The sequence below is a fragment of the Amblyomma maculatum genome, chromosome 9 (assembly GCF_055883805.1).
Source record: "Amblyomma maculatum isolate TAMU_Amacu chromosome 9, ASM5588380v1, whole genome shotgun sequence".
Taxonomy (NCBI): Eukaryota; Metazoa; Arthropoda; class Arachnida; order Ixodida; family Ixodidae; genus Amblyomma; species Amblyomma maculatum.
The window spans coordinates 49278496-49303408 of record NC_139352.1 but is presented as its reverse complement, the minus strand read 5'-3'; the positions used below and the strand labels follow the sequence as shown (position 1 = coordinate 49303408).

Below are 24913 nucleotides of genomic sequence, written 5' to 3'. Positions count from 1 at the left end.
CGAACAGCTAGCCAGCTACTGCTATTCCATACACTAAAATCGCACACTGTACTACCTAAGCATTGGCCCCAGTAACATGTACCCACTCAATTACAGATGTAGCTGAGGTAGTACTGGGGTGGTTATGTTGAAATTAAAGGCGCCATGCCACGCCCCCCCCCCCCCCCCCCCCTCAACTACCTCACTTTCAACGGACAATTCAAATGCATCAAGAGGGGAAAGGGTGAAGAAGGGGTTCCTTCACAAATTAGTATTGACCACTTGGAGTTCTTTAGCGCACACTCAAAAAAGCCATCACAAAGTTGGGTGGTTGGCTGGATGTTTAGATACTAAGCCTTTACAAGATTTACGAGAGACATGTCACAAGGTTTGCTGCTAGAAATGAGGCATTACCAGGCAGGGCTACGCGCTCCCGCAGACCGGTCCACGGCAACAAGAACACAGCGACATACACCTGCAAGCAGAAAGGGACTACTTGAGTTTCATCAGTCGGACTCTCAAGGGCTCTCCAACAAAAACCACCTTTTCACTGAAACCCCCTTCACTAATACAGACCCCCCCTCCCCCTCCAGGGTATGGTTCACTCACTCCAATTTTGTACATATGATGAAGAAAAGTAACCGATCACAATTATATTTCATATAGAATGCTCCGTTGTCAATTACAGCCTATGAGAAGTAACCAATCAATTGCAGAGAAGCTGATTATAATTGTTATTTTTCAACCACATTAATTAGCGTGGCACAGATATACGCAGAAAATAATGAGCCTGTGTCGCTCACTTAACCTATAGCCGCTTGCATTATATATAATATTAATTTCACCTTCAGCTGTTCGTCAAGGTTTTCTCTGGCGTTTTTTCGACCTTTTCTTGTGAACACAGCAACGATGATTCTGAAGAGTATGTCAACTTATGCGCCAAGGAGAAATGCTTCATTGTAACATATGAACTTCAAGCTTGAAGCTTCGAGAAGTTACGCAAAGCGCTTTACTGTTCGTGGCTAGGAGGGGACAAAGCACAAGCTCAGTAAACATGATGTTCGGCTTTGCCGTCATAGCAAATGCGGAAAAAAGGGTTAGTAAAATGGGCTGCTTGGACTTGCAAGTGTAGACCATGTAGATGGCTTGTCTGTAACTCTACTACTATCACTCTACCGTGACGGAATTCTATACTACACCAGCGTTTGCCACTGGTTTCAGATTCTCTAATACTATGCCCCTAGTTAAATAAAAGAAAGATCAAAAGGTTACTAGCAACTGATACCGAACTGAGAAGAAATGCCAAAGATTTTGGTTGAAATTCTAATATCCAGCGAAAGCAGTAGAGTGGTTTTCACTCCGTCAAAGTCACAGATGAAGTCATGGTCAGGTCATGACTGATCCTGGTCATAGAAACAGCGTCATGACAATGTCTCCAGGTAGTGGTTTACAGATAAGTGCTTTCACATAAAAACAAAACAAAAAAAACTAGACTAGTGTGATGTCGTACTAAAATAATCAGTACATTAAATTAAAAAATTGATCACAAGTCATTACTCGCAACGTGTTATGTGCAAATCTGATTCGTCCCCCGCCTTCACGCACTCACTTTGTGCCAAATTTTACTAAGCTAAATTAATTTTTTTTTTTAAACTGTTACTAGCAATCCAACCATCGCTTGTGACAAGCAAGTGTTTTGTCAAGGCAGAACAACAGGTTCCATCCCTCTAATGCCAATGACTCTGAAAGCAATCAGTTCTGTAAAGCCCAGCCAAGCTGTCCAAGCACAACGACCTAGCTGATCACCATTTCCCCACGAACGGCAAGCAGCTCAGAACCACATCCATCAGCTTCGTTCTCAGGTGACTGCTATTGGTTAACCACTCTGGCACCGAATGAGGGACTGCCACTCACCGCTGCAAACAGGACCGAGCTGATGAACCAGAACAGCATGCCACCATGCCCAAACAGCTCAAAGTTCTTGTCAGCCACGTAGAACTTGTGGTCCGGTAGCACCAGCTCCAGGACGCCCTTGAAAGCGGAGAAGATGTCACTTCTCAATCAGCGCAGTGCGCGACAGGTTCGAGCAGCAAATCGTCGTAGCTGACTAACCCCATATTGTTTAATTGGCTGTCATGATAATCGTTTCATGTGTGACACATTATTTCCAGCATGCTGTCAACTGTGATATTAGGAAAAAATATTGGCTGAGCTGAGAATCACAAAAGCTGCCCACGAGGTACAGGAGAACACTGCTAGTAAACATGGATATAGCAAAACAAAACTGCTGTCACACTGTACTATTTTTTCTCTCATTTACAATAAAGACATCTCTATTATTGAAATGGTCAGAGTAACCAGCATCTGGCCATGACAAAAAACTTCTCATGGAATAATGAAATTGTAGCACTGGCCCTGTCTTGGTCATCTCAGAGTGATTGCTTCTTTAATCCCACAAGGCCAGAGAAGGTCACACCATATTCATTCAAAGCACTGGTTTGTATATGCAAATGGATCCCCAACCCCTCGCTTGCATTATATTCATGGCTGTATCACATTCATGCAAATGCCGTACGTTTAAACCTCAATGTAACAAGTCTCCATGAAGCGAATTTTCTCAATATTATCAAGTTTCTCAATTACCCAAATACCACCCTACTGAAACGTATTTGATAACTTCCCCTAATGAATGCGTTGCAGAAGTTGACCTTGATTGCCTCTTAGTCATTGGTGAGCAACTAGAAGTCTGACAGAACCATGCAACTTTCAAGGCGATAACACCTCCAGAGTGGGGAGATAATGGGGAAGGAAAATGAAAACGGACACTTAAGGGGAGACACTGGTCTTAAAATGAAAATTTTTATTTTTAGAGATATAATAACGAAATTGGGTGTGTATATGTATTTCTTCCTCCTGTTTTCAAAAATGTAATTAGTTTTACTCTATCTCAATTAGTTCTAATGTTATTGGGAAATAACCAAAGCCTAATTTGGTAATTTCTTACGGGTCGTTAGGACAGTTTCCCTCAATATTTTTACGTTCCGATTAAAATGTAGTTGTAGCCAAAGACCTGCCATGTGGAGCTATGCTACTTATATTATCATTGATGTACATCACAGTATAAAAATATTCAATTATGTAGATGCCCCACAATTCGAAAATATAATTAGCTGACATTATTGTTCAATAAATTTGATATGTTCAACTTAGCAATATAAAAATAGCATAGCTCCACAGTTCAAACCTTTCTGAATTCAACGGTATAAGATTTATTAAAATTGCACCACAAAAACCCAATGAAAAGTTCCGTAAGGCTAGTCATGTCACCAAAAAACATGAAGCTGAGAAAAACTCATTTGAAATTTTGACACTGAGTGCAGATAATATTGGGAAGAATCTTCGACAACGGATGTTACTCAGATGTTCCCTATCAGTTTCCCTACAAAACAAAACAAAAAGTGTCTTATTCCATCCAAGGAAACATTTAAAAAAAAAAAATGTCGAATGTGTAAGTGTGATGAAATTATAGAGGTTACTTTCAGAAGTTAGGGGTTGACTTTTTTTTTTTTTTTTTTTCCTTTTTTTTTTTTTTTGAGGTGAAAGTGAGGACTGGAGCCAAGGAGACGAGAGCTCCACCAGGCAAACAGTTGGGGAAGGGAACTGCTTCGCTTATTCTTGGGGAAGAGAACTGCTTCTGTTCGAAATCGCAGTTTTCGCAGACAAGCAGAAGCTTTACAGCAAGGCCGTACTCCTTATCTGTTGCCTTGCTCAAACGCAGACTTCCTGCGCCGCAGGTTCCGCACTTCGCTTGCGCGAAAAAATTGTTCAAAACCTTCAAGTCCACAATCACGAACTGGGTACCGGCATCAGCTGTCTGGTAATCCACACTGACGCCAAGAAGGTCGAACTTGCGCTGGGTTGCCGACTTTTCCGACAGAACGGACTTTGTTTGCGCCGATCGCTCAACACGCTGCGCCTGCTCGGTCGACGAATAGTACACAGCATCAACACGAAGTGTACCACGATCCGAGATACGATTCGTGCTGCAACTTGGTCCCGCGGTGCCGTCATCGGGCAGCGTGCTTGATGTACCCGGCGGATCCAACGAGTCCGGCACTGCAGGCCCCGGCGACGCACTGGTGGCCGCTGCCTGCTGTTTTTGTTCCACGGACGTTTCTTCCGGCTTCCAAAAGCTCGTTGCGTGCTCGGTTTCAATCGACTGTCTCCCGGCATCTCGATCGCAGAGAGAAACTCCCGGCACAAGGCGGAAACACGGCGTGCAGAGAAACACGAGCGCAAAATCAGACGCGCACGAAGCGACAGCCACAGCGGCGAACGCAAGAGAAAGAAAAAAAAAATGACGTAGATGGTCACACCAGCCAATGGGAGGCGCAGAACGGCGCGCGCGCGAAGCGCGCCGCGTGCGAGCCAATCAGCGACCCGAAAACGGCCTTCGGGAAACCGGCCCGAACCGCCGCTCGGCTTGAGCGACGCCATTTTGAGATAGCTCAAATTGCGCACAAAGAAACCAGCTTCAAAACAAGCCCAAGATGGCGGCGATCGGCCGGCTGCAACGCCGGCGGCGCGCGCGGGAAGTTCGAACAAAGTCTCTCTTTTCGGGGCCATTTCGTCGCTGCCGTGGTGTTTTGAAAGCCGATTTTATCGCATTTCCCGACCGAATTCAGCGTTAATAATTTTACTGTAGATGCTCGAAAGGATAAACCTTCCGAAAATGAGTTTTTCCCAAAATCGACTTTTTGACCATTTTCGATCGTTTTAAGACCCGCGTCTCCCCTTAAGTTTCACCTTTAAAATGTAAACGTGATAGCGTTGTCGGCCTTGTTTGCGTCACCTTCCCATCCACTTCCCCCGCTCCTGAGCCACACAGCAACATGGTTCTCATGACAACACGCTGCTTTGCCTTTGCCTGCCTCACTCAAAATCAGCGTCTTCGGCCTGTTCATGTATGCACTCCGGTGCGCACTTCGGCACGTGCCTTGCTTAACCCCTCGAGCTTGCTGTGCAATTTTTTCTCGGGTTTGTTTCGAGCCAGCAACGAAACTTCGCTACGCTGGAAGTGCAGTAAAATTTGCTTAGTTACACTGAAGCTTAAAATAAATAGCACTTTATGGGCACAAAGTTGTAAAGCCAAAATACCTTCTCGTATCAAGGATTTCGTTACAATAAAGTTTGTTGCATTGAGGTTTAACTGTAGTACCACTTACCAGAGCCATGCCCGTGAATTTTTCTCATAATGCCACTGAAACCAAATATTCTGCAGAATGACGCCTTTAACCCTTTCTCTGTCACGAACGTACCGGTATGTTTTCACGCCCCCTCAATGTCACCGACGTACCAGTACATTCTCTATCGTGCGTTCAAAACATTGCGCATGTGCGCGAAGCTGGCGCGCTTGGACAGGCTGCGCCACCTGTCAAATCTTTCCACAATATTGTATTTTCACCCCGCGCTGTGTTGGTACCTATATACCGAAGAGTATGGAGCGACCACACCCACCCTTGCCATCTTCTTTGATGAGGGAGGAGGGGGGGGGGGCGCGGTTGCTCCGCTTGCGCTACTCTATCGCGTTAAGCGATCATGTGGCGCGCGCGTGCGGTTACGGGCTCAAGAGTTGTTCTGCCATCTGCTGCAGGATTTTATTTTTATTATGTTGGCGTGTCTGCTACAACGTGTCATATTCAGGGGTGCGCGCCGTTGTCTCTGCAATAGGTCTACATATGACTCGATCGCTGCTTACGCTCTCTCATGGCACAACCTTGCTTGCGGCAAGCAGCAGCAAAGGCAGGTTGTTTTAGCCTTTTTCCATCTCCCTCTGTCATCTTGATTTCACAATGTGCCATCTCTCCATTGTGTGGGCCACCAAAAGTGCGCCCTCTGTGCGCGCGGTTATTTTCAGATGGCTGACCACGCGAAGTCTTCAACTGCGGACTGGAGCGATGGCTCTTCTGATTATAAATATGATCCGAGCTCGGATTTGGACTCTCAAGAAGTATTGAGCCGTTTTTTTCTTATATTATTCTTATTAATCTATGATCAGGCTGCTAATGATGATTATGTTAATTAAAAACACCTACAGAACACTGAAATTTGCATATTCCATTGACTATGTTATTTGTATAGCAATTATAATAAAAAATAAATCACTATGCTCATTGCCTGATATGCTCGTTCCCTGAAACCAAGCCGACACTGGGGGTGCATCACGGCCAGAAATGCCCAACAGCGAAAGGGTTAAAGGCTATTGTGTTAAAAATGTTTCAGTCCACAACTGGCACAGGACAAAAGTGAATGATGACAAACTCACCTGTGTGCCAGAGTAGAGCAGCGCCACAAACGAAGTCACCATGAGGACCCTCTGGATGCTGGTGCGACTATCCAGGTGGCCTGGACAGGGCAGGAAGGGAAAGGGGCCATGAGCCAAGTAAAGGCACCACAACCCTCGAGTTGGGAAGCCCTCAACACAAAACAGACTCAACATACGCACCAAAGGCGAGGCCAAAGATGAGCACACTCATCTCGGTCGAGAGGAGGAAGAAGCGCACGGCAACCCATAGGACCTGCAAGGCAACGCACATACACAGGCTGATAAACCAATCGCAAGGCTGCTCCTACTTACAACCAATGCTGGCAGTCCTCCGCATGCACACTTTCAAACATTTAAGCACTGCCAAATGAGTCCTTTAGTGTGGAGATTGCAGTAGCAAACTTTGCTAGATTAAAAAAAACCTGTCATAGTAGTTTGGAGGATTGTGGTGCATATTGATAAGTGGAATTCAGTTCTAGTTTCAGTTTCAAATCACCTTTGCAATAGTGAGGAACACTGACATCGCATCCGCAAGCTGTGGAAAATGCAAAATGCTCGCCTCTTCCCGATGTGATAAAAGACAAAAAATCGGATGTGTAAGGTTGAAAAAATTTCTTAAAGTATCTCTTCGTGGGCTTTGACAGTGCCACAACTTCAAGCACGCGAGAATTCTAACTTGGCACTGTGCGCTGCACACAGGTGGCCTAGCTAACCCTAAACATGCGAGCAACTGCGAACATGAAAGGAAACCAGCCACAGCTAATTTGGCTTCGGCTTGATTTGGCTTTGATAAGCTGTTTAGCTAATGACGCTGATGGCACTAGTACTACAACCGTTGATGGTGATGCTGGCGATTATGATGCAACTGCAGATTCCGTGATGACAGGTTTGCAAAAACCATTCTAGTGTGGGCAGAGGCAATTTATTGGGAGACATAGGCCCCAAAATCCTCGCGCGACGGCGCTGCTGTTCTAGGTGGGGAGCGCCATCTAGAGCAGAAAAATAGAAATTGCAAATACAGGGGCCGAGCTTTCTTTTTGCACTCCCGCATACCCACTCCTGTCAGTGCACACGCAATGTTCTCGTACTGCATTTGTAGCATGTCGCAGAGAACCATCTGCGGCGCGGTTTCAGAAAGAGCGGCTTGCTTAACTTTTGTTTAACGTAAACTTGAATAAGGTTAAAGAGCTCATTGAAGACTGGTGCTTTCTGTAGCAGATGGTCGACAATGGCGATACACGACTGGATGCAAAGTGCGCTTCGGAAATCAGCGATCACATCACATCAGTTAGTCATCTCGTTAGATGCTTGAAATACTGAACACTCTATAAGCACTACGAAACGAAGCACTTGATAGTGTGCTCGAAAGGTGTTCAGTGCTGTTGCATATGAGGAGCATGCTTCAATTGTTTTGATACGGCATCCTTGTAGAAGAAATTGTGTTGTCTCAGAGGCGAGGATGCAAAAAACATTTTTTTATAGAAGTAGCACCTATCCACTGAAAAGCGTTGCAAAATAAGATACACGCATTTTCTATCTGTTGAAGTATCACCCACTGAACTGTTAGTGAGTTAGCGGAACTCTTAAGCTCCGGGAAGCTAGGCTAGGCTAGAAGCTAGGCTGAGAAGCTAGTCTCATGTATTTTGGTTCGCATGCCATATTGGACGTCAGTTTTGTGAGAACATGGACTTCACAGATGCAAAACTGGCCGTGCAAATGCAGTGTTCAGTGCCAGTGGTGCCAATGGAGGGGGACATCAGTGTTACCATCTCAACCCGCCAACTAAAAACAGGTAAATGCTAATGTGAGCAGCTTGCAGAATATGGACAGCGACTTTGCTGGGGAAGAAAAAGCCTAAAGTGTTGGGGGTTTTTTATGTGCATCAAGACAATAATGGTGGAGGTTTAAGCTTACTTAAACCTGGTTATAACGAGTGAAAGCATCCGCCACGATGGCTCGGTGGTTAAGACGCCCGGCTACTGAACCCGAGAACCTGGGCTTAGACCTGACCGGTTCAAATCCGCTCTGCTCCAATTTTCTTTCTTCTTTTTAAGTGAGAGAACACTACACGTGACATGCACTTTCGCACTAGAAAACAGTCCCTAGCCCCGCTGCGTGACCCTGAACAGGAAGTTGAACAGCCGCAAGGCCCTTGAAAGAAATTTGTGACGTGCGCGCAGTAGCCACTACTTATGGATGGATTCCCTCGCTCGTGTGGATGTGCTAGAATAAGCTAGCTCACCTTGTCAGCTATTCCACCGGCGGGAGCAGCAGCATTGACTGTCATGGACACAACACACCGGATGACACTCATCACGGCATTCAGGGACACCTGCAACCAATCACAGGCACTTGAGTCAGTTACATTTTGCTGCGCTGTAAACAAAAGAGTGTACGAGCAACATTGAAAGGGCTAAAGCCATAGACAAACAAGCAGGCAAGATGAAACACGTTTACATGAATGCACCAGCCAGAAACTAGAGGCACTAGGGCTAGTTCAGAAGTCAGAAATGCATAATGGTAATTCTTGACTGTATAACACAGCATGATTTTGTTCTCTCAAGAGTACAGTCCCATATGTTAAGCAATTAAGCACCAAATAGCCAGTGCCACCCAGCAGCAAACAAAATAAATTTCCGGAGAACAGGTATGTCGGCATAAACACTTATCCCACAAGTTCTGCGGCACAACAAATTTCTGTTTTTGAATGTAGTTCAAGTTCCCTTGCTCGAAACAAATTATTCGAACTTATTCTTTTTTAAACCTAAACTGTTTAAGAGCACACATACCATTTACCACCTCTCTAGGGTGTTCAATTCTCAGACAAAAACGGTGAAAATGAAATGATGACTGATGAAAGTAAGTTGAAGATGGAAGACGTGCTGACTCTCAACTAAGATATTGTTGGAGAGAGCAGAGTTGATTCTTCACTTCACCAGTGGTTAGTAGTGCAGCAGAAGCATGAGTGCAAGGTGACAGCTGCCCAGTGTGCTAGATGCAAACACTCGAAAGCCAATCTGACATGCATGGAAGGCATTTTCTAGCACTCATAGCTTCAGCACTGCTTCAGCACTGTCACTACGATTATGATTTCTAACACTAAACTTAAGTCAAATGCACCGTTTTGCATAAACAAGCGCTGGTAACTGTTCTCTCCTCTTTACTTTAATGAAATATATAAGAACATCATTCAGGCTAACGAGAAAAAAAGTTTAAGCCTGCCGTTAGTTCTGGGAATATTCGACATCGAACAATTTACAACAGTTGAGCAAATGATTCGGAAGTATGTTTAGCGGCCGAAAACTCTTGAGTTCATTTGCTGAACAATATCCAACCTGATGGGAACCGCTGATGAGAGTGCATAGTGCGTGTGTGTAGGCTAGCAAAGACAAAAACAGCAAGAGAAAAAGAGAAATAGGAGAGCAAACTTTCCAATGCCAAGGCAGACTCATCTACTATTCAAAATGCATCTTTTTGTTCTCTCATAGCAAGTGTGAACTGGCCACATAGGTCAGTGCACTCACTCATGGGTGCATTCATAACCATTCACTCACACTCACATTTGTGAGAGTGAGTGAGTGGACTTGAGTGTGGGCGGACGTCAGAGTGCTCGTGAGTGGTTGTGAGTGTGAGTGGACATGATTGTGACTGCAAGTGAATGGATATAAGGGGCTGTCAGTGGTTGCGAGTGTTATGGGTTATTGTGAAAAAAAGACAGCGTACACGTGGCCTCGAAAGTGTTCAGAATATGAATTTTACAACAGAACCAAACTGTTCAGCAACCTAAGCATGCAGCCACGAACAGAAGGGTGTGACTTCTTGTTCCCTGTGCGACCTGTATAAAGCACTCGGCAATACCTGGCAGTGCCCTTATTTAGTAATGAAATAGGCCTCTGTCGAGAGTTCATGTCTCGAAAGCTTTTGCGGGGCAGCCTCACTCTGAGATTAGTACAGTGCGGCAGTGGCTATCTTTCAAATTTATGTGAATGCTTCATTGCATGCATACTGTCACGAGAATTAGATCGGAACTGCTCCAAAATTGTAGGGACTTCCCACATCTTTCATTGTGACGGAGCGTTACTTCTACTCATCACACCCATCATAAGTGGCAACTTGGTGTGCGAGAGGGCTTCACGGCACAAGCAATGAATGGCATGTGACGAGCAAGCAGTTCCACCACACTGGGTAAAGTAACCAAGAAAATCGTGCGAATGGAATTGAAAAAAATGTTCAGTGGCAAGAGAAAAAAGAAAAGAGGGAAATAAAACGCCAGCGAAATATTAATTAACATCTCTAAAACAATGCTCGACAATGTTATCGTGGCTGGATGGGCTGCCACTGCTGCGGGGTGGCAGTAGGTTCAGAAAAGCCAAACGGAAACTATACAGTCAGACTCTTCCCGTTGCAGCTGTGCAGATGTGCAAGCAACTCTGCTAAACGGAACTCACGCCTTCAGTAGGGCTATTTCGATGACATCTTAATATGCTAGTCATACCTGAATGCGGCCACCCAAGGGCATCGATTAACGTCCCACCTGCAGTGTCCAATTTAGAGAGCATCCGATGCCACAGACTCGCATTGGCATTGGCGAGGACTGAGTCGGCAGTCTTCATTAAAGGTCCACGGAAACGGCCCCCAAGAAGCCACTGATAAACGTGTTCAGTGTGGAGAACACATACTTTTGAGCATTAAGGCAAAGTATAACTCCTTGGAACAAAGCCAGCGATTTATTATTAATTTTTAAAAACAGTGTTTTTTGAAATTCGCGGGCAGAGAGAATGTCGCTTGGCGGTGTAGCATGGAACTATTTCCTTAAACCGTGACGTCACGGAAGAGTTGACTGGCAAGGCTTGCTAGAAGCTGCCATTCGCTGCGGCCACTGCAGCCATGACGTCACGGACACACTTCCGGTAGCTGCGAAAGTCGTCTGCTTGTGCGCTGCTCGAACTCTGCGCGGGCTGTTACACAGCTTGCTGCCCTTATCGATTAGGTGGCCATTGCCCATTAAGTACAACAACCGAAGCGTACGCAGGGATCGGCAGAACGAAGCTGCATTTACAAATATCTTATTTATATAACGTGGTTTCAGGAGTACCGGAGTGTCGTCCGACGAGGCGTCAACAGCACGGTCAAGCACCGCACGATGGCAGCACCTCCTCGACCGCCGTAAACACCGCCGCTGTGGACCCTCCTCCGGCATACCGTTCGCGAACGACACGGCGGATCGTTAGCACCGATGTCCGAAATAAAGCATGCCAAAATTTGTTGGTGTCTGGAATACCGAGCCGAATATCAAGTATGAAGCCCTCGTGAGGATCGCTGACCAGCAGCAAATTGCTGGTAAGAGCGATAGCCGTGATACAAGCTAGTTTCTGCTCAAGCCAGCTGCCGCATTACGGCTGATCCCATCTGCTCGTACTAGCTTTGCGATTAATGCGTCGGCAGAGTTGATCCTATAATTATTTTACTACGGCAGGATAGGATTCACTTTAAGGCAGTTTCATAAGTAGACGATTTACGACAGCGTTGATCATGTTCCAAAGCGTCGACCGCTACGGCTTCGAAGAGAAACAATTTAGGCCTAGCGACGACCAGGGACGGTCACACACGGCGTTGTCATTCGCCGCGCTCGAGCGCCCCACCCCCGTGGTAATTGTGTAACGTACCTCAGCCTGCTCGCGGCATCCCGTGCTGCAAGCGTTGCAAACTCATGTACTTTCATAGCTAAGGCCGCGCATTTTTTGACGTTCTGCTCTGCAACAAGCCGTTCAAACGATACTGCAGGCAAGACAAGGCTTCAGTGCGCTGCCGGCCGTAATCGAAGACGTCGGGCGGCACCATATTCTATACATCGATCTTTAAACGTGATACAGTGGGCAAATGAATAACTTTCTGAAGCAGACCCGCTCGTACGTTTCACGCACTCGGGTACCGACGAGTAGCTTCTGTCAACAGACGCCGTCATAACCTCGGTTAAACGACGCAAACCGAGGTCGTCAAGCTTGGTTTGCGATAACCGCGGTTAGTGGTGTAACCATGGTTTGGTCTGCCATGTAACATAGGGTAACCACGGGTTCGCGGTTACACTAACCGTCGCTGCGCGAACTCCTCAGGCATGTGCGAGCGAGAACGGGTTGACGCAAGTTACGCCAGCGAGCGAGCGCGCGGCAACCGGAAGTTCGTCGAAGTGACGTATGTCTGGGCAGAGCTTTGAACTTGCCTGTATTCTCTATTTTTTTATGGCTCCCTTTGGCGTACGAGTTGAGAGGGAAAATTGGAAGGGCCATTTTTAATTGCCGATATCTCTGGTGTTGCAGAAGCTAGATCGAAAATTTTTGCGGGAGAATGATGGGTGTTTCAATAACTATCAGTGTTATGGCGTTGTTTACCCTTCTTGGTGACCCTTTTCAGGGGACCTTTAACTGGCGTCAAATCAACAAACTTCTCCTGTATAATCTGCCATTTCCTATAAAAATCTGGCTGCGAATTAACACTTGTACTGTTTTCACATTACACTCAACCTTTGTTCCTTTTTGCACTGTTTCTGTCTAACTTTGACCATAAGAAACTGACCTCAATGTCCACATTCCTAAATGCATTATAAATTTAAGGTTCGATCTCGAGACAATGCTGACCTAGAGCCAAGAGATGAAACCCAAGTTCGGGTACAGCACCGGTAATGGAACAGAAGTACCATACTTTTGCGATCCGAAGCATACGTTCTAATAACCGGAAAAAATTTTCAGAAAACGTTCGCATGCAAATTAAGCACCCAGGAGTGTGTAGGCAGAGCAGCATGCTTGCTGACTCAGTCCTCGAGCTCCAAGGCACTGCGGTGCCTACAGTATGATTTCAGGCTTCTTGTGTTGCTGCTTTCTGACACTACCCAACTGGGGGCAAAGGACACAAAAAGATGGCCTAAAACAACTCCACTAACTCTATCAGCGTGTTGTCATGTGGATCTGGAATCAGTAGCCAGTCGGCAGAGCACGGCTGGTTTCACAGGCATCGCGGGATTGCAATGTTTTGAGGTGCCAGCTACTATTTGATCGCCGTAAAAGATGTGAGTGTGATTTTGAAGAGGGTTGTCCCAGCCTGAAGTTGAAGAGAACTGCAATCACGTTTGCCGAAGATGTTTGCCAAATAAATATTATTTCTCACACCCGGCTGGTCAAGATATCAATGCGGAAAAAAAAAAAAAGAAGAAAGGTTGGGGTGACATAACATTTTAATAACATCAAGATTGTGAAAAAGAGGGTGCTTTAGAATCAAGTAAACTAAGGAGGGTGCTTTAGAATCAACTAAACGAAGTATTTTAACGTACAAGTTTTACAAATGCCAGACCCCAAAACTTAGTATTTTTGCCTGCTCCTTCAAGTCTCAGGTGCTGGTCGGCCAGTATGTTTCATCTTCACATTTCTTCATGTGTCATTAAAAGCTCTTCTGGCAACGCTCTAGTTTCAATGCATGGTGGCATCTGCATAACCCTTGGAGCTTCCCTGACAATATGCACCTGTGCCTCGATTTACAGTCACATATACACAACAGCTCAAACAAAGCGTCGATTCCCCACCCTTCAGAAGAAAAGAAAAAAAGGAAAAGCAGATAGGCACAAAACAGCACACAGCAATCACTCATTACCATCCGCATGGGCAAGGTCATGGAGCTGCAGAGGAAAGCTAAGTAAGGAAACCTAGAGAAGGTAAGGAAACCTAGAGAAGAAATCTGGGAATTTTTCTGAATACACTGGACTAACACAGTGCACGATGCATTGATCTACAGAAAAAACATGATGGCAGCATTGCTAAACTAAAAGAAAATTTAAGAGCAAAAAGAGAAACATGTCTTGGCTCAGAATGCTTTCCAGTCGACCAAGCTTGACCTCTCATCGTCTAGACCAGCAACTGCTAGACAAGAGGGGACACTCACAAGGATGTAGAATGTGGAGAAGATGGGACTGCTGGTGGCACGGAGCTTGAGCCGTGCCCGGTTGAAGCGGAGTGCCATGAACAGCAGGAACAACACGTTGGGCACCAGGATGCTCAGGTCCCACATGCGGACTCTGCAATGTAAATGAAGAACACCCCATTAGGCCTCCTCCCATTGCATTCCCACGCAGTTGTGAAGGAGGAGGGACAATTGGGCAAGTTGGTATTGGTTCATATTGAAAGCTAAAGCACAAAAAGACGCAAGACAAACAGTAAGAAAATCACACAGACAAGTGCTGACTCACAACTAATACTAAACCCTACATGCTACACTGGCGATGGCCAAGCTGCGTCTCCTCTCAGGATGAAATGCGTCTTGCGACTCTGGCATCAGTAATAATAATAATAATAATAATAATAATAATAATAATAATAATAATAATAATAATAATAATAATAATAATAATAATAATTGGTTTTCACAGGAAGGGAAAGGCACAGTATCTGTCATACTTGTTTCTATGGACACCTGAACCACACCGTAAGGGAAGGGAGGAAGGTGGGAGTGAAAGTGGACAGAGAGAAAGAGGAGCCGTAGTGAAGGGCTGCGGAGTAATTTCGACCACCTGGGGATTTTTAATGTGCGCTGACATCACACAGCACAGACGCCTCTTCGTTTCACCTCCATCAAAATGAAGCCGCCGCGGCCGGGATCGAACCCGGGTACACCGGCACAGTAGTCCGGCATCTTACCACTGCACCACTGCGGCGGGGCGCATCAGTACCCCCTTTCTTATATTTCTGCCCACCTAAAGACACCTTCCTTTATGTCCTGGAAAAGATGTGCATATAAGCCCTCATGGCGAAATGGCGCCATATCGCGGAGTAGCGTCCAGTATAACCCCTTAGTGTTGTTAGAAAAAAGAAAAAAAAAAAAGCCATACTCCACTTTTTATTGTGATTCTAGATCTTTTTTATTTTTTTTGGCTCTTTGCGTATGCCTTTCTGGCCACCCCTGAGACCATACTATCTCTCTTTCACTCACCCACGCATCCATTAAATTACTGAAATTATGGATGGGAAGGTGAGTAATTAATAACATGTATCACATATGCTGTCAGAGAAACGTTAAGGCTGGTATAGAATAGTATGTGGAGTTTAATATCTTAATGCTGCACACAGGCTGCAAAGTGGCCCCACAGTGCAACTGAGCCCACCTAGGCTTCAGCAAAGTGCGCCGGCATAGCAGAGCATGTAGGATGGAAGAACAAGTCTTGGGTCACTGACCAATTGTCAGAAAACCGTTAGTTCTATCAGCGTGGACGCATCTAGAATCCCCAATAATACAGTCAACGCCGAATACTATCAACAGAAAACAGGGAAATCTTAACCTGGTTTGCGCTTAAATAGACTTGCCTAAGCTACACGCTGCTTCTAACTTGGCTGTTTCATCATTGTGAAATAGAAATCCGCATCCACAGCAGTTCTGAAATGTCAACAGTTTTTTGACAATTGGTCAGTGACCCAAGAATCATTTTACCCTGCCACTGTCTGACCAGGCAGCATTGCATCAAACCCTGGATTACAATAGAGCATGTGGAAATTTCTACACTTGTCTCTATCAAAATATAGCCACCAAAGCTAGGATTCAATTTTACTCATCATGTTTCACTGGTACCTGAGGGTTCGAACTCTGCTCCAGCAGCTGTGTTTTCAGAAAGCAAAATGAAAATGCGACCGAATGCTGTGCATTTTCAGTGCATGTTACAAGATTCCCAAGTGGTTGACATTATTTTGAAGCCCTTCATTATGCACCATCAGTGCATGTTAGGAGATCAAGTGGTTGGGCGCTATTTTGAAGCCCTTCATTACGATGCCTCTTTCTCTGTTCCTTCTTTCACTGTCTATTTCCTTCTTCCTTCAAGGCATGGTTAGACTGCCTATCAAGAAGTGAGACAGTAACCAATTTCTGAAATTTTGGACCAGTAGCTGAATGTCACAGCCACTAAGCCACTTCAGTTGGTGCAGTAAAGGTGAGGGGGACAGGTGTGGGGGGAGCGACATATACAGGGGAAGGAGAAAAGTGCGCAGAGCTAAGTGCAAGAGTTAAGTGCAAATTAAAGAAAAAAAAAGGCACGTGCTACGTGCTGTAGAGTGATACTAGTAGCCTACTATTATACAGTCCTAACTGTTCGTCACAGCTTATGATAAAAAAAAAATGTATTCAACAGCCTGCTGTGACATCCCTGTTGTACCGCTATCTGCTGTGTAATGCAGTGTAATAAAAAAGAAACGTTGAACAGGAAATGTCAACTAGTTTTCGTTCCTCCATCTGAAAAAACATAAGAAGGATTGATGAGAGGGAGGTGCACAGCTGCCCACTGATGATATGATGCATTATGATGTGAAGCTGATATGATGCTGATATGAGGGCACAGCGCTGCAAGTGAGATGCTTTGCGAGAGTGGTTGGATGGACAGCGTAAAGTTCAGGAGACGAAGGTACGCTCTGTTGGCAGACACTTTTAAGACCGAGCGTGCAAGCACAATGCTCCATGTGAGGGTGACATCAAGTGTAAGGATGCAATGGCCATCAAAGACAGGGGGAACCGATGAGAAAAAGATGTAAGTTGCGGCTTGAGGCGGTAGATGGACAAAGTCTACAGTACAAAGACGAGGTACAACTGGAGGCAGTGACTCTGCGGAACAAGCTGAGAAACACTGGCGGCGCAGTCGATGAGGACTCAATGGTCAGACAGGAAGTTGAAGCTAAGAGTGACATTGTGAGGGCACTGGCCCAGGACGGAGAACAGAACGGATGTATGGCGACTGGGTATCGTCATATGGGCTGTGCATAGTCCGACCACGGGAGGCTGTTGGCAACACAAAAATTGGCTGTTGTAGCAGGCGTCAGTATTTTTCCGAGGCGGCTGGTACAGCAAACCCTCCCATGAAGTCGCAGCCGTGTTGAGGAGGCGGGTATACCGCTGGCTAATACGCCTGGTTTCCTCGAAGCATCAATATTTCCTAATGATGCCGTCAATCTTAGTGAAGTTCCTGCAAGCTAATAAGTTGAAGGCGTCGTCGATGTCAATGACAGTTTTAAAATTTTAAATTTGATAAACAAGCAGAGATTTTGCTGGGATTAAATTTTTGTATACGCATTAAAGTTTGATTGCATACAGACGTCAATGAATCTATAGGACAGCACCTTTTTGTTTTAGTGTGTCCTTATGAAAATGCAACGGTATATTTGTGATTAACTGTACACTGAACAAATTTTGTGCACTTGTTGCACCCTGTACACTAATTGTTAGCAGTAAATATTCATTACAGTTCCAGCTTTCCCGGTCGTGCATGGCAACCCTAGATTAATTTGGTTTATTTCACAATTTCTGCAAAAATGGCTAAAATGCTACCCAGCAGCACAATAGACAAAAAAAGGTTCTGAGCCAAATGACTCGTAAATATTTTCCACCACCTGCATGCAGTGTTTAGGGCTGGATGAAGCATTAAATGCTATTTTCATTATTCATACATGAAATGTAAACACATTTATTATAAATATGTCACTTTGCATGTTGATTTCAGAACTGCATAAAGAGACCCCAGACCGGTAACCGCAACAGTGATTCACGTGCTGCTCATTCACGGTGAGCCCAAGAGCTGGTGACTCACCGAGAGCCTGGGATCTCGTGGTAGAGGACCCATTTGCAGAAGTACTCTGGCTCCACCCAAGCCGGAGTGGGTGACGGTGACGTGACATTGAAGTAGGTGGAAGTTGTGCTGGGCTCGTCACTGCCCAGCACGTCGTCCGTCATCCTGGTCGAGCTGAGTAACCGCAGAGGCACAGCGTTCACGTGAGGGATGATGTCATTGCCAGTCGAGTGTTGGCGAGCTCAAGGCAGGATGGCAGCTGCCAACCGTTGTCACAGATGAGGAAAATGCAGTGCCCTTGCGTTGAAGAAAGTGCCCTGTCACATTAGAGAGCATAAAGTAATGCAAAAAATAAAAGCTGCTCTAATAGACAAAAGAAGGTCTCTTGAAAGACAAATGAACCGCTTGAATAAATGTTTCCCCTTCTTGTACTGGTAATAAATGGCAATGGTAAAGATGCATTAAATTTGCCCTATTAAAGATAGAAACCAGATGTAACTAAACAACATGGCCCACTACGTCCACTCAGCATTTTTAGGGCTTCAACCATTTCTTGCTGAACAAATCAAGTGCCTGGCTCAACAATGCAAACACACACACACGCACGCACACACAGACAGAGAGAGAGAGAGAGAATATGAATGAACATAGGAAGCCTCGATGAAACTGCATTTGGCACACTTTCCTTCACAAAACAATAGAACATAGCCAGCACAAGGTCGCATTTACGCTCCAATGCTCTTGCATGTGGATAACACACTGTCATGTAGTGGTAACAATAGGCACAGCCACACGATAACAAAGCAAACATCGACTTGCAGTCACAATATGAAGGAAGTGTATCAAATCACCGTACCATTAAAAAATACTGTGTCAAGAAGGAGTTTGATCAAATAGGGAGGTGGAGGGATTATATGACCAAGAGTGACTCTGAGAGGTGGAGTAAGAGCTTGATTTCAAACTCAGGTTCCCCACGGGCCACCCTTAATAAGAGCACATAATAATGAGTATCAACACCACAAGAGATCAGTATGGCACACTAAGCAAGAATGTCCCACTGTTCTATTGCCCAGAGTTCAAGCGTTTCTCATAAGATGTGCACCCTCTTCCTCTTTATCACAGAAAGCAACTTAGCGACAGCAGCATGTTTGGTTGTTTCCATAGCAAATGAGTTTGAATTTAACACAATTTGGAAGCTTCCAGACATAATTACATCCCTGCAAACAGTCCCAGGTATAGCTAGACAGGAGGCTGTGATAACAATGCATTGTCAAAAAGCTGCTGAAGACAAATTGGAGTTGCCCTGTACCAAAAAACTGTCATCTTCTAACTGCAACAGAAAGAGGTTTTAACTAATCTAGAAAAGCCCCTTTCCCAAACTAACACCAGTGGCATAATATTTTTATTGCTTACCCCCTTGCTAAGCCACATTCATGCAAGGAAAAAAAAACAAAATACTGAGAAGGAGTATCACATGACATTTCTTAAGTCCAGTCGTAAAAAATAGCGGAAAGCATCACGGGAAAACTTTCATGTGACAAGGCAAAGGTAGGTCCTAGCAGTTCAGATGATGGGATGAATTCTGCTGGGGCAGCCAGACAGGCACTGTTCTGGAGCATGCAGATTCCCTAGAACACCATTAATTTAGTTGTACTGTAATTAGACAACTAGGAAAAGCCTGAACTCCCAATCTGAATGCACAAAAGTGCTCTGAGAGTGTCAATAAGTTGGCACTGGACGAGGAAGGCTTGCAGATTACAAGCCCGTGATGTCACTCCCTAGCTTTTTAATGCACTAGCAGTATATGCTGCAGTGAACCCCTAAGCCAGAATGTGTGTGGTGACCAACACTCCACTACTTGGGGAGAAGAGGTCAGCTCAAGGGGTTTCCACTGAGCCAAAAAGCCGCTGTCTATCAGTTCTCTCAGCTTGCCGTTTTTAATGACATAGTGGTGTTTGCATGCCACGGCCATCGAAAGCCCCGCAATCTCACACCACTGCCCAACAGATGGCAGTTCAAGCTAGTGCTCATACTTTGCTTTTAATTAACAAAGTTAAATCAGCTGCAATTCTTTTTTTCTCCTCCCATAGCTACATCCTCATTGACTTCAGACCGGTGACTGTCGAGTCCTTTTCATTATTAACATTGAGTTTGAGTGGAGCGGTGGGGAAAAAACAAAATTTCATTTTTAGATAAATCTTTATGTCGTGGAACGAACAAATAGCCAAAGAATTGGTTTTTGGTGGGAACAAAAACTGAAGTAAGTTGTCTTTAATGTCCCTTAAACATTTCAATAGGAGTACAGAGAGTATGCACAACACTACTGGCCCTTTGCAGCAAACAGAATGATAAGGCCCATGGTGATAAACAAGAAGTACCCTCAAGGAAGGCAAACATAGTGAAACAACGCCCTTTCAAAAATGCACTGCAACGAAGGAAAGCCAAAGTTTACACTGTCTTAGCTACAAGCCTTCCTGCAAATAACTCACCACAATGGGTCATGCAAGGCAGTAAACAGCCCGTAAACACACCATGACCAATTGAACTGCACTGACTAAACAAAATGAGTATTTACTGACAACACTAACTGAGCCAATTTTTTGCAGTTCCCAGTCAATTGTATCAGTAAACAGGTTTCAAGATCAAAGCATTCTTCAATGACTACACAAAGAATGACCAGGTCACAATAAGTAGATGTTTTCACAGGTAACAGCATTTGTTATTTATGAGATTTAAATTTCCAAAGCAGCTTAGGCTACAAAAATGTCCGAGAGGAGGGCTACAGATACTTTAGACCGCCTTGATTTCTTTAGCATTCGGTGATGTCGCACAATACACAGGTGCCGAGAGTTTCGCCTCCATCAAAGCGGCTGCACAGTCTCCCAGCTCAGTAGTCAAGCCCTAACTACTCAGCCACAACGAAGGGGCAGCAAAAGTTTTTATGAGCACGATAGCTTCTTCCCTTCACCAAAACTACATTCCAGCGCTGGTAATTGAGCTATGCTGCGGAACCTTATCCTTATGGAAAATTGAATTAGTGTGGAAATTGCATCACACACATTGCTCAACTAATCACTCGGGTGAACCGCAATTATGTGAAGCTAATGCAACACAGCTTCTCACCAGTGCAGTCGTTTTTGGCTAAGAAAACTTGGACTCCTGAGTCATCTATGAAATGGCTCTGCCAACTTGCAAGAACCGCACAAGGTGTAATGCACTTCATCCCCTTTGTGCATTAACTATGATATGGTGGGAGTTGTACAATAAACCTTGCTACTGTCCCCATTAACAAGGTAATTGTCAAGTAATGCTGTGCAGCCAGAAACAGTGGGATGAGTTACTGGGAAGCATCACTCAAGTTCTTTTCCCTGGGAGTTCACGAACCGAGAGGCGTTCAATTGGTCACAGTTTTACAGTAGAGCGAGTACAGTTTGGGACAGTGAACTTGGTTTATGACAAATCGACAATCAGCAACCTACGAGATATTTAGAAGACATTATTGGCTTTCCGGGATGGCAGTACCCTCATATGATATCATTTGTGTAACAATGCAGAACTAGCAAAACAATTACAGGATTTTTTTTTTTTAATATCTAGTTAAAGCTTGCCTAGACATGATTGTTACCACTACCACTCCAAAAATTACGCTGAAATATTTTGTGAAGCACTACCGCGGCGACGGCGAGTATGCGCGGCTTACACAAGCTTCAGTGCGAAAATGCCCAGACATAAGCTGTCTGGCAAGACTGCTCGGAGTGTACAGACGCGCGAATGACAATAGATAGCGACGACCTCCGCAACAGTCGCACTATCAGGCAGACGGCCGGGCCAGCGCAGAGGCATGTGTACGGAAACAAAGGATGATTGACGCCGGAACAACACGCCCACAGCTGGGGCCACTTTTATCGGCGAATTCGCATGAAAGCTGAATGAATTGAAAACGCACATAGCGTGTACCACAGAGAATGCGTTGTGTGGCCAACCACGTTATTTTAGCGTACAATCGCGCGCAATAAGCGGCATCCCTGACCGCCTGTAGGCATGCAACTCCCTTCGGCTAACTTAAAACGTACAAGGGATTCACTCAGTCTCAAGATACACGACACAAACCTCCAGCTAACTGCACAGCGACCAAAGTTACATTGAATGTTAACAACAAAGGCGAAATAAGCAAAGGAGAGACAAGCAGCAGCCCCGCTGTTGTGAAAGGCGATCGCGAGCGCGCAAAACCACCACCTCTTACGTAACCGCCCTCCGTTCGAACTGCCTAGTCGCACAAACTGGGGCAACGATTTCTGCTTTCAAGGCAACACCACCTCCTTTGTGAACTAAGGTAGGAAGCGGTGTCTCCGCGCTTCAACGAGCTGGAACAGCCAGCTGTCAGTAGGAGGTTGCGTACAATTTCGCGCTTAAGGCACAGAAGAGCCCTGAAAAGACAGCTCAGCGCAGCACTACCTAGTTAACATCCTTTTCTTGAAATTTAACTTACACTCACGATGATCGGAAAAGAACAACAGCCTTCTAACATGAACCGTTTATAATCGGGAACCTACAATTGGACCATAGGCTTAAGCGCGCGAGAGTGCAAGTACGTGTACGAACCAAAAAATTTGCCTTAGCTAACAAGTAAACAAAGTAAGTAGTTACCTCCAACTCAAGGCAAGTAGCTCCAACAGCCCAAAAGCAAGGTAACTGACACACAAAAGAATAAATGACACGGAATCGAGACAAGAAACTCCGAAACTTCGATCAGCTGAAAGCAAACGCCAGACCACGCACAGTGTTGGGAGTCGAAACATGTGATACCAGGCTGATGCGAAAATACGGCGCAAACATGTATTGCCTCTAGTTAAAGTATAATTTTAATAGTTTTATGGCATTACGTTGTTTAGAGTACACTATGTGTGATATAGTATATTACTGTGTTTTAATAGTGTGTCGCCACTCACAACTAGTTTCGTTCTTGTGGACAGAGGTAGAGCTTGTGGATTTGTTTTAGCGCGTAATTTGAGTTCGGTTGTAGTGAGTACAAGACATATGAGCGGTTCGGCTACTTTACGCGCATCTATACTCTAAAAACAGTTACGAAATCCTGAAAAAGAAGGCCACCAAGCACATATGATGCTCTACGTCTCGTCTTTATGTCCCGCAAGACACGCTCCGCCATTTAAGGGTATGGCTCTATAGCATAACGTTAACGGATCCCGCCTGCCGCTCCCCTTGCGATTTCTCGCTCATGCACACCTCGCTGTAGTGGTGCAGAGATTAGGGTCACTGCTGCGCCCGAGGATGCAGGATCGAATCCCGGCCGCGGCTGCCGCTTTTCGATGGAGGTGCATTCGGTAATGTCTTAAAGGCGCATTCGATAATGTCAAGCATGAAGTAATCCTAGACCACCTCAGTCACACCAACTGTGGCCACAAAACATTTAGTTACTCAAGACAATTCCTTACAGACAACCAAGCCTACATATGCATGTAAGATGTGGAACAGAGGCCATACACCATTGGCTCGAGGGGAACACCTCAAGGCACAATCTTGTCTCCCCTTCTTTTCAAATTGGCCATGCTTCTGCATCCCTCCGAAGTGACTTCTCTTCCCGGGATACATCGCGCTCTTTACGCCGATGATATCGCAATATGGGCCAAGCAAGGTAACCTGGGTCACATGGAGTCCTGCCTGCAAGCAACGGCGACCGTAGTCGACGACTATGCGACCTACTGCGGACTCCAGTGTGCCCCAGCTAAATCTGAATTTGTGCACGTACGCCCCTCCCCTCGAGACAACTTAGCTTTGCACCATTCTCCCCTCGGGACCGATCTGGAAGGCCGAAAAGGTCCGCGTCTTTGGCCACCTTATATAGCACCAGCGTAGGGCCGACACCACCCTGGCCAAACTTCGCATGATGGGAGACCAAGTGGGCCATATGGTCTACCGAGTCTCCAAAAAGTGGGGCGGATTACGAAGCAAGGATGCACTGCGACTTGCCCATGCTTTCGTAACGAGTAGAATCCTCTGCTCGACCCCCTACTTGCACCTGCGCAAACGTGATGATGACCAGTTAGAAGCCATTCACTGGAAAGTCATCAAGCGGGTTCTCGACCTCCCGGTTACCACGTCCAACCAGAGACTTCTGACGCTGGGCGTGGTAACACCTTCCGGGAGCTTCGAAAAGGCACTTACTCAGCTAATACAGGCGCCTTGCACACACCACGACCAGTCGCCGTCTCTTGTATCTACTGCACAATAAACACGAATCTCACACTGAGGAAAGGGTGAGAGTGCCATAACCCTGGAGACGCCCCCTCCGGATCCGACCCCTTTCCCGCAGCATGTCCCAAGAAGACCATAGCAGTTGTCGCCAGATGCTCGCGGAAGCATTAGAGCGTTACCATGGTCACCAACAACATGTGTATTACGTGGACGTTGCCGGCTCACACCATGGGGGGTAGTATGCGGATGCAGTCGTACACAACACATAGTTAAGGGCTCATATTCAACAACATAGCAGCCCAACACACGCGGAGGAGGTTGCCATCGCTCTGGCCCTCAATATCCCTAATTCAAAACATATCACCACCGACTCACGAGGGGCCTGTGATGGGTTCCCCGCGGCTTGTCCAGCGCATACTGCAATCTAGCTGCCGATACGTAGGGCCAACTCCGCATAACCTGATTTGGCTCCCAGGCCACCAGGGGCTCCAGGGAAACTAACAGGCCGATCAGGCCCGCGCAATCTCTACTCAGGCTATCTCCCTGTCCTTGGAAGCCTATCACCCAGTCAGCCAATCTGGTCCTTACATTCAGAGACATTACCGATTACTACAAGGAGGGACACAGGCGCTACCCGGCCCCTTGTAAGGGGCTGGATTGCGCTGATGAGCGCCTCCTCTTCAAAATTCTCACCGACACTGTACTGTGGCCGGTGGTGCAACACACATACACAAACATATCCTTTGATGGAGAATACCTCAGTAATCTGCGATTTGCTGATGACACTGCCTTGCTAAGCAACTCGGGAGATG

At 45.7% G+C, this 24913-nt stretch overlaps 1 protein-coding gene across 3 annotated transcripts in view; it reads right to left on the bottom strand.

The window, feature by feature from the left end:
- The window catches only part of LOC146179019 (transmembrane protein adipocyte-associated 1 homolog), a 44546-nt gene extending 21862 nt beyond the window's left edge, over positions 1-22684 (bottom strand). For 2 of the 3 annotated variants that reach the window (XM_084578713.1, XM_084578715.1), the window contains exons 1-8: positions 22536-22684; positions 17910-18205; positions 14234-14366; positions 8547-8636; positions 6485-6557; positions 6305-6384; positions 1894-2010; positions 394-454 (exon numbers count right to left, since the gene is read on the bottom strand). In XM_084578713.1, coding sequence (XP_084434839.1) covers positions 394-454; positions 1894-2010; positions 6305-6384; positions 6485-6557; positions 8547-8636; positions 14234-14366; positions 17910-18052 — 697 coding nt within the window. In that variant the 5' untranslated portion in view covers positions 18053-18205; positions 22536-22684. The remainder of the gene's footprint in view (positions 1-393; positions 455-1893; positions 2011-6304; positions 6385-6484; positions 6558-8546; positions 8637-14233; positions 14367-17909; positions 18206-22535) is intronic. The other variant, XM_084578714.1, reaches the window with a different exon arrangement.
- Between the last annotated feature and the right edge of the window lie 2229 nt (positions 22685-24913).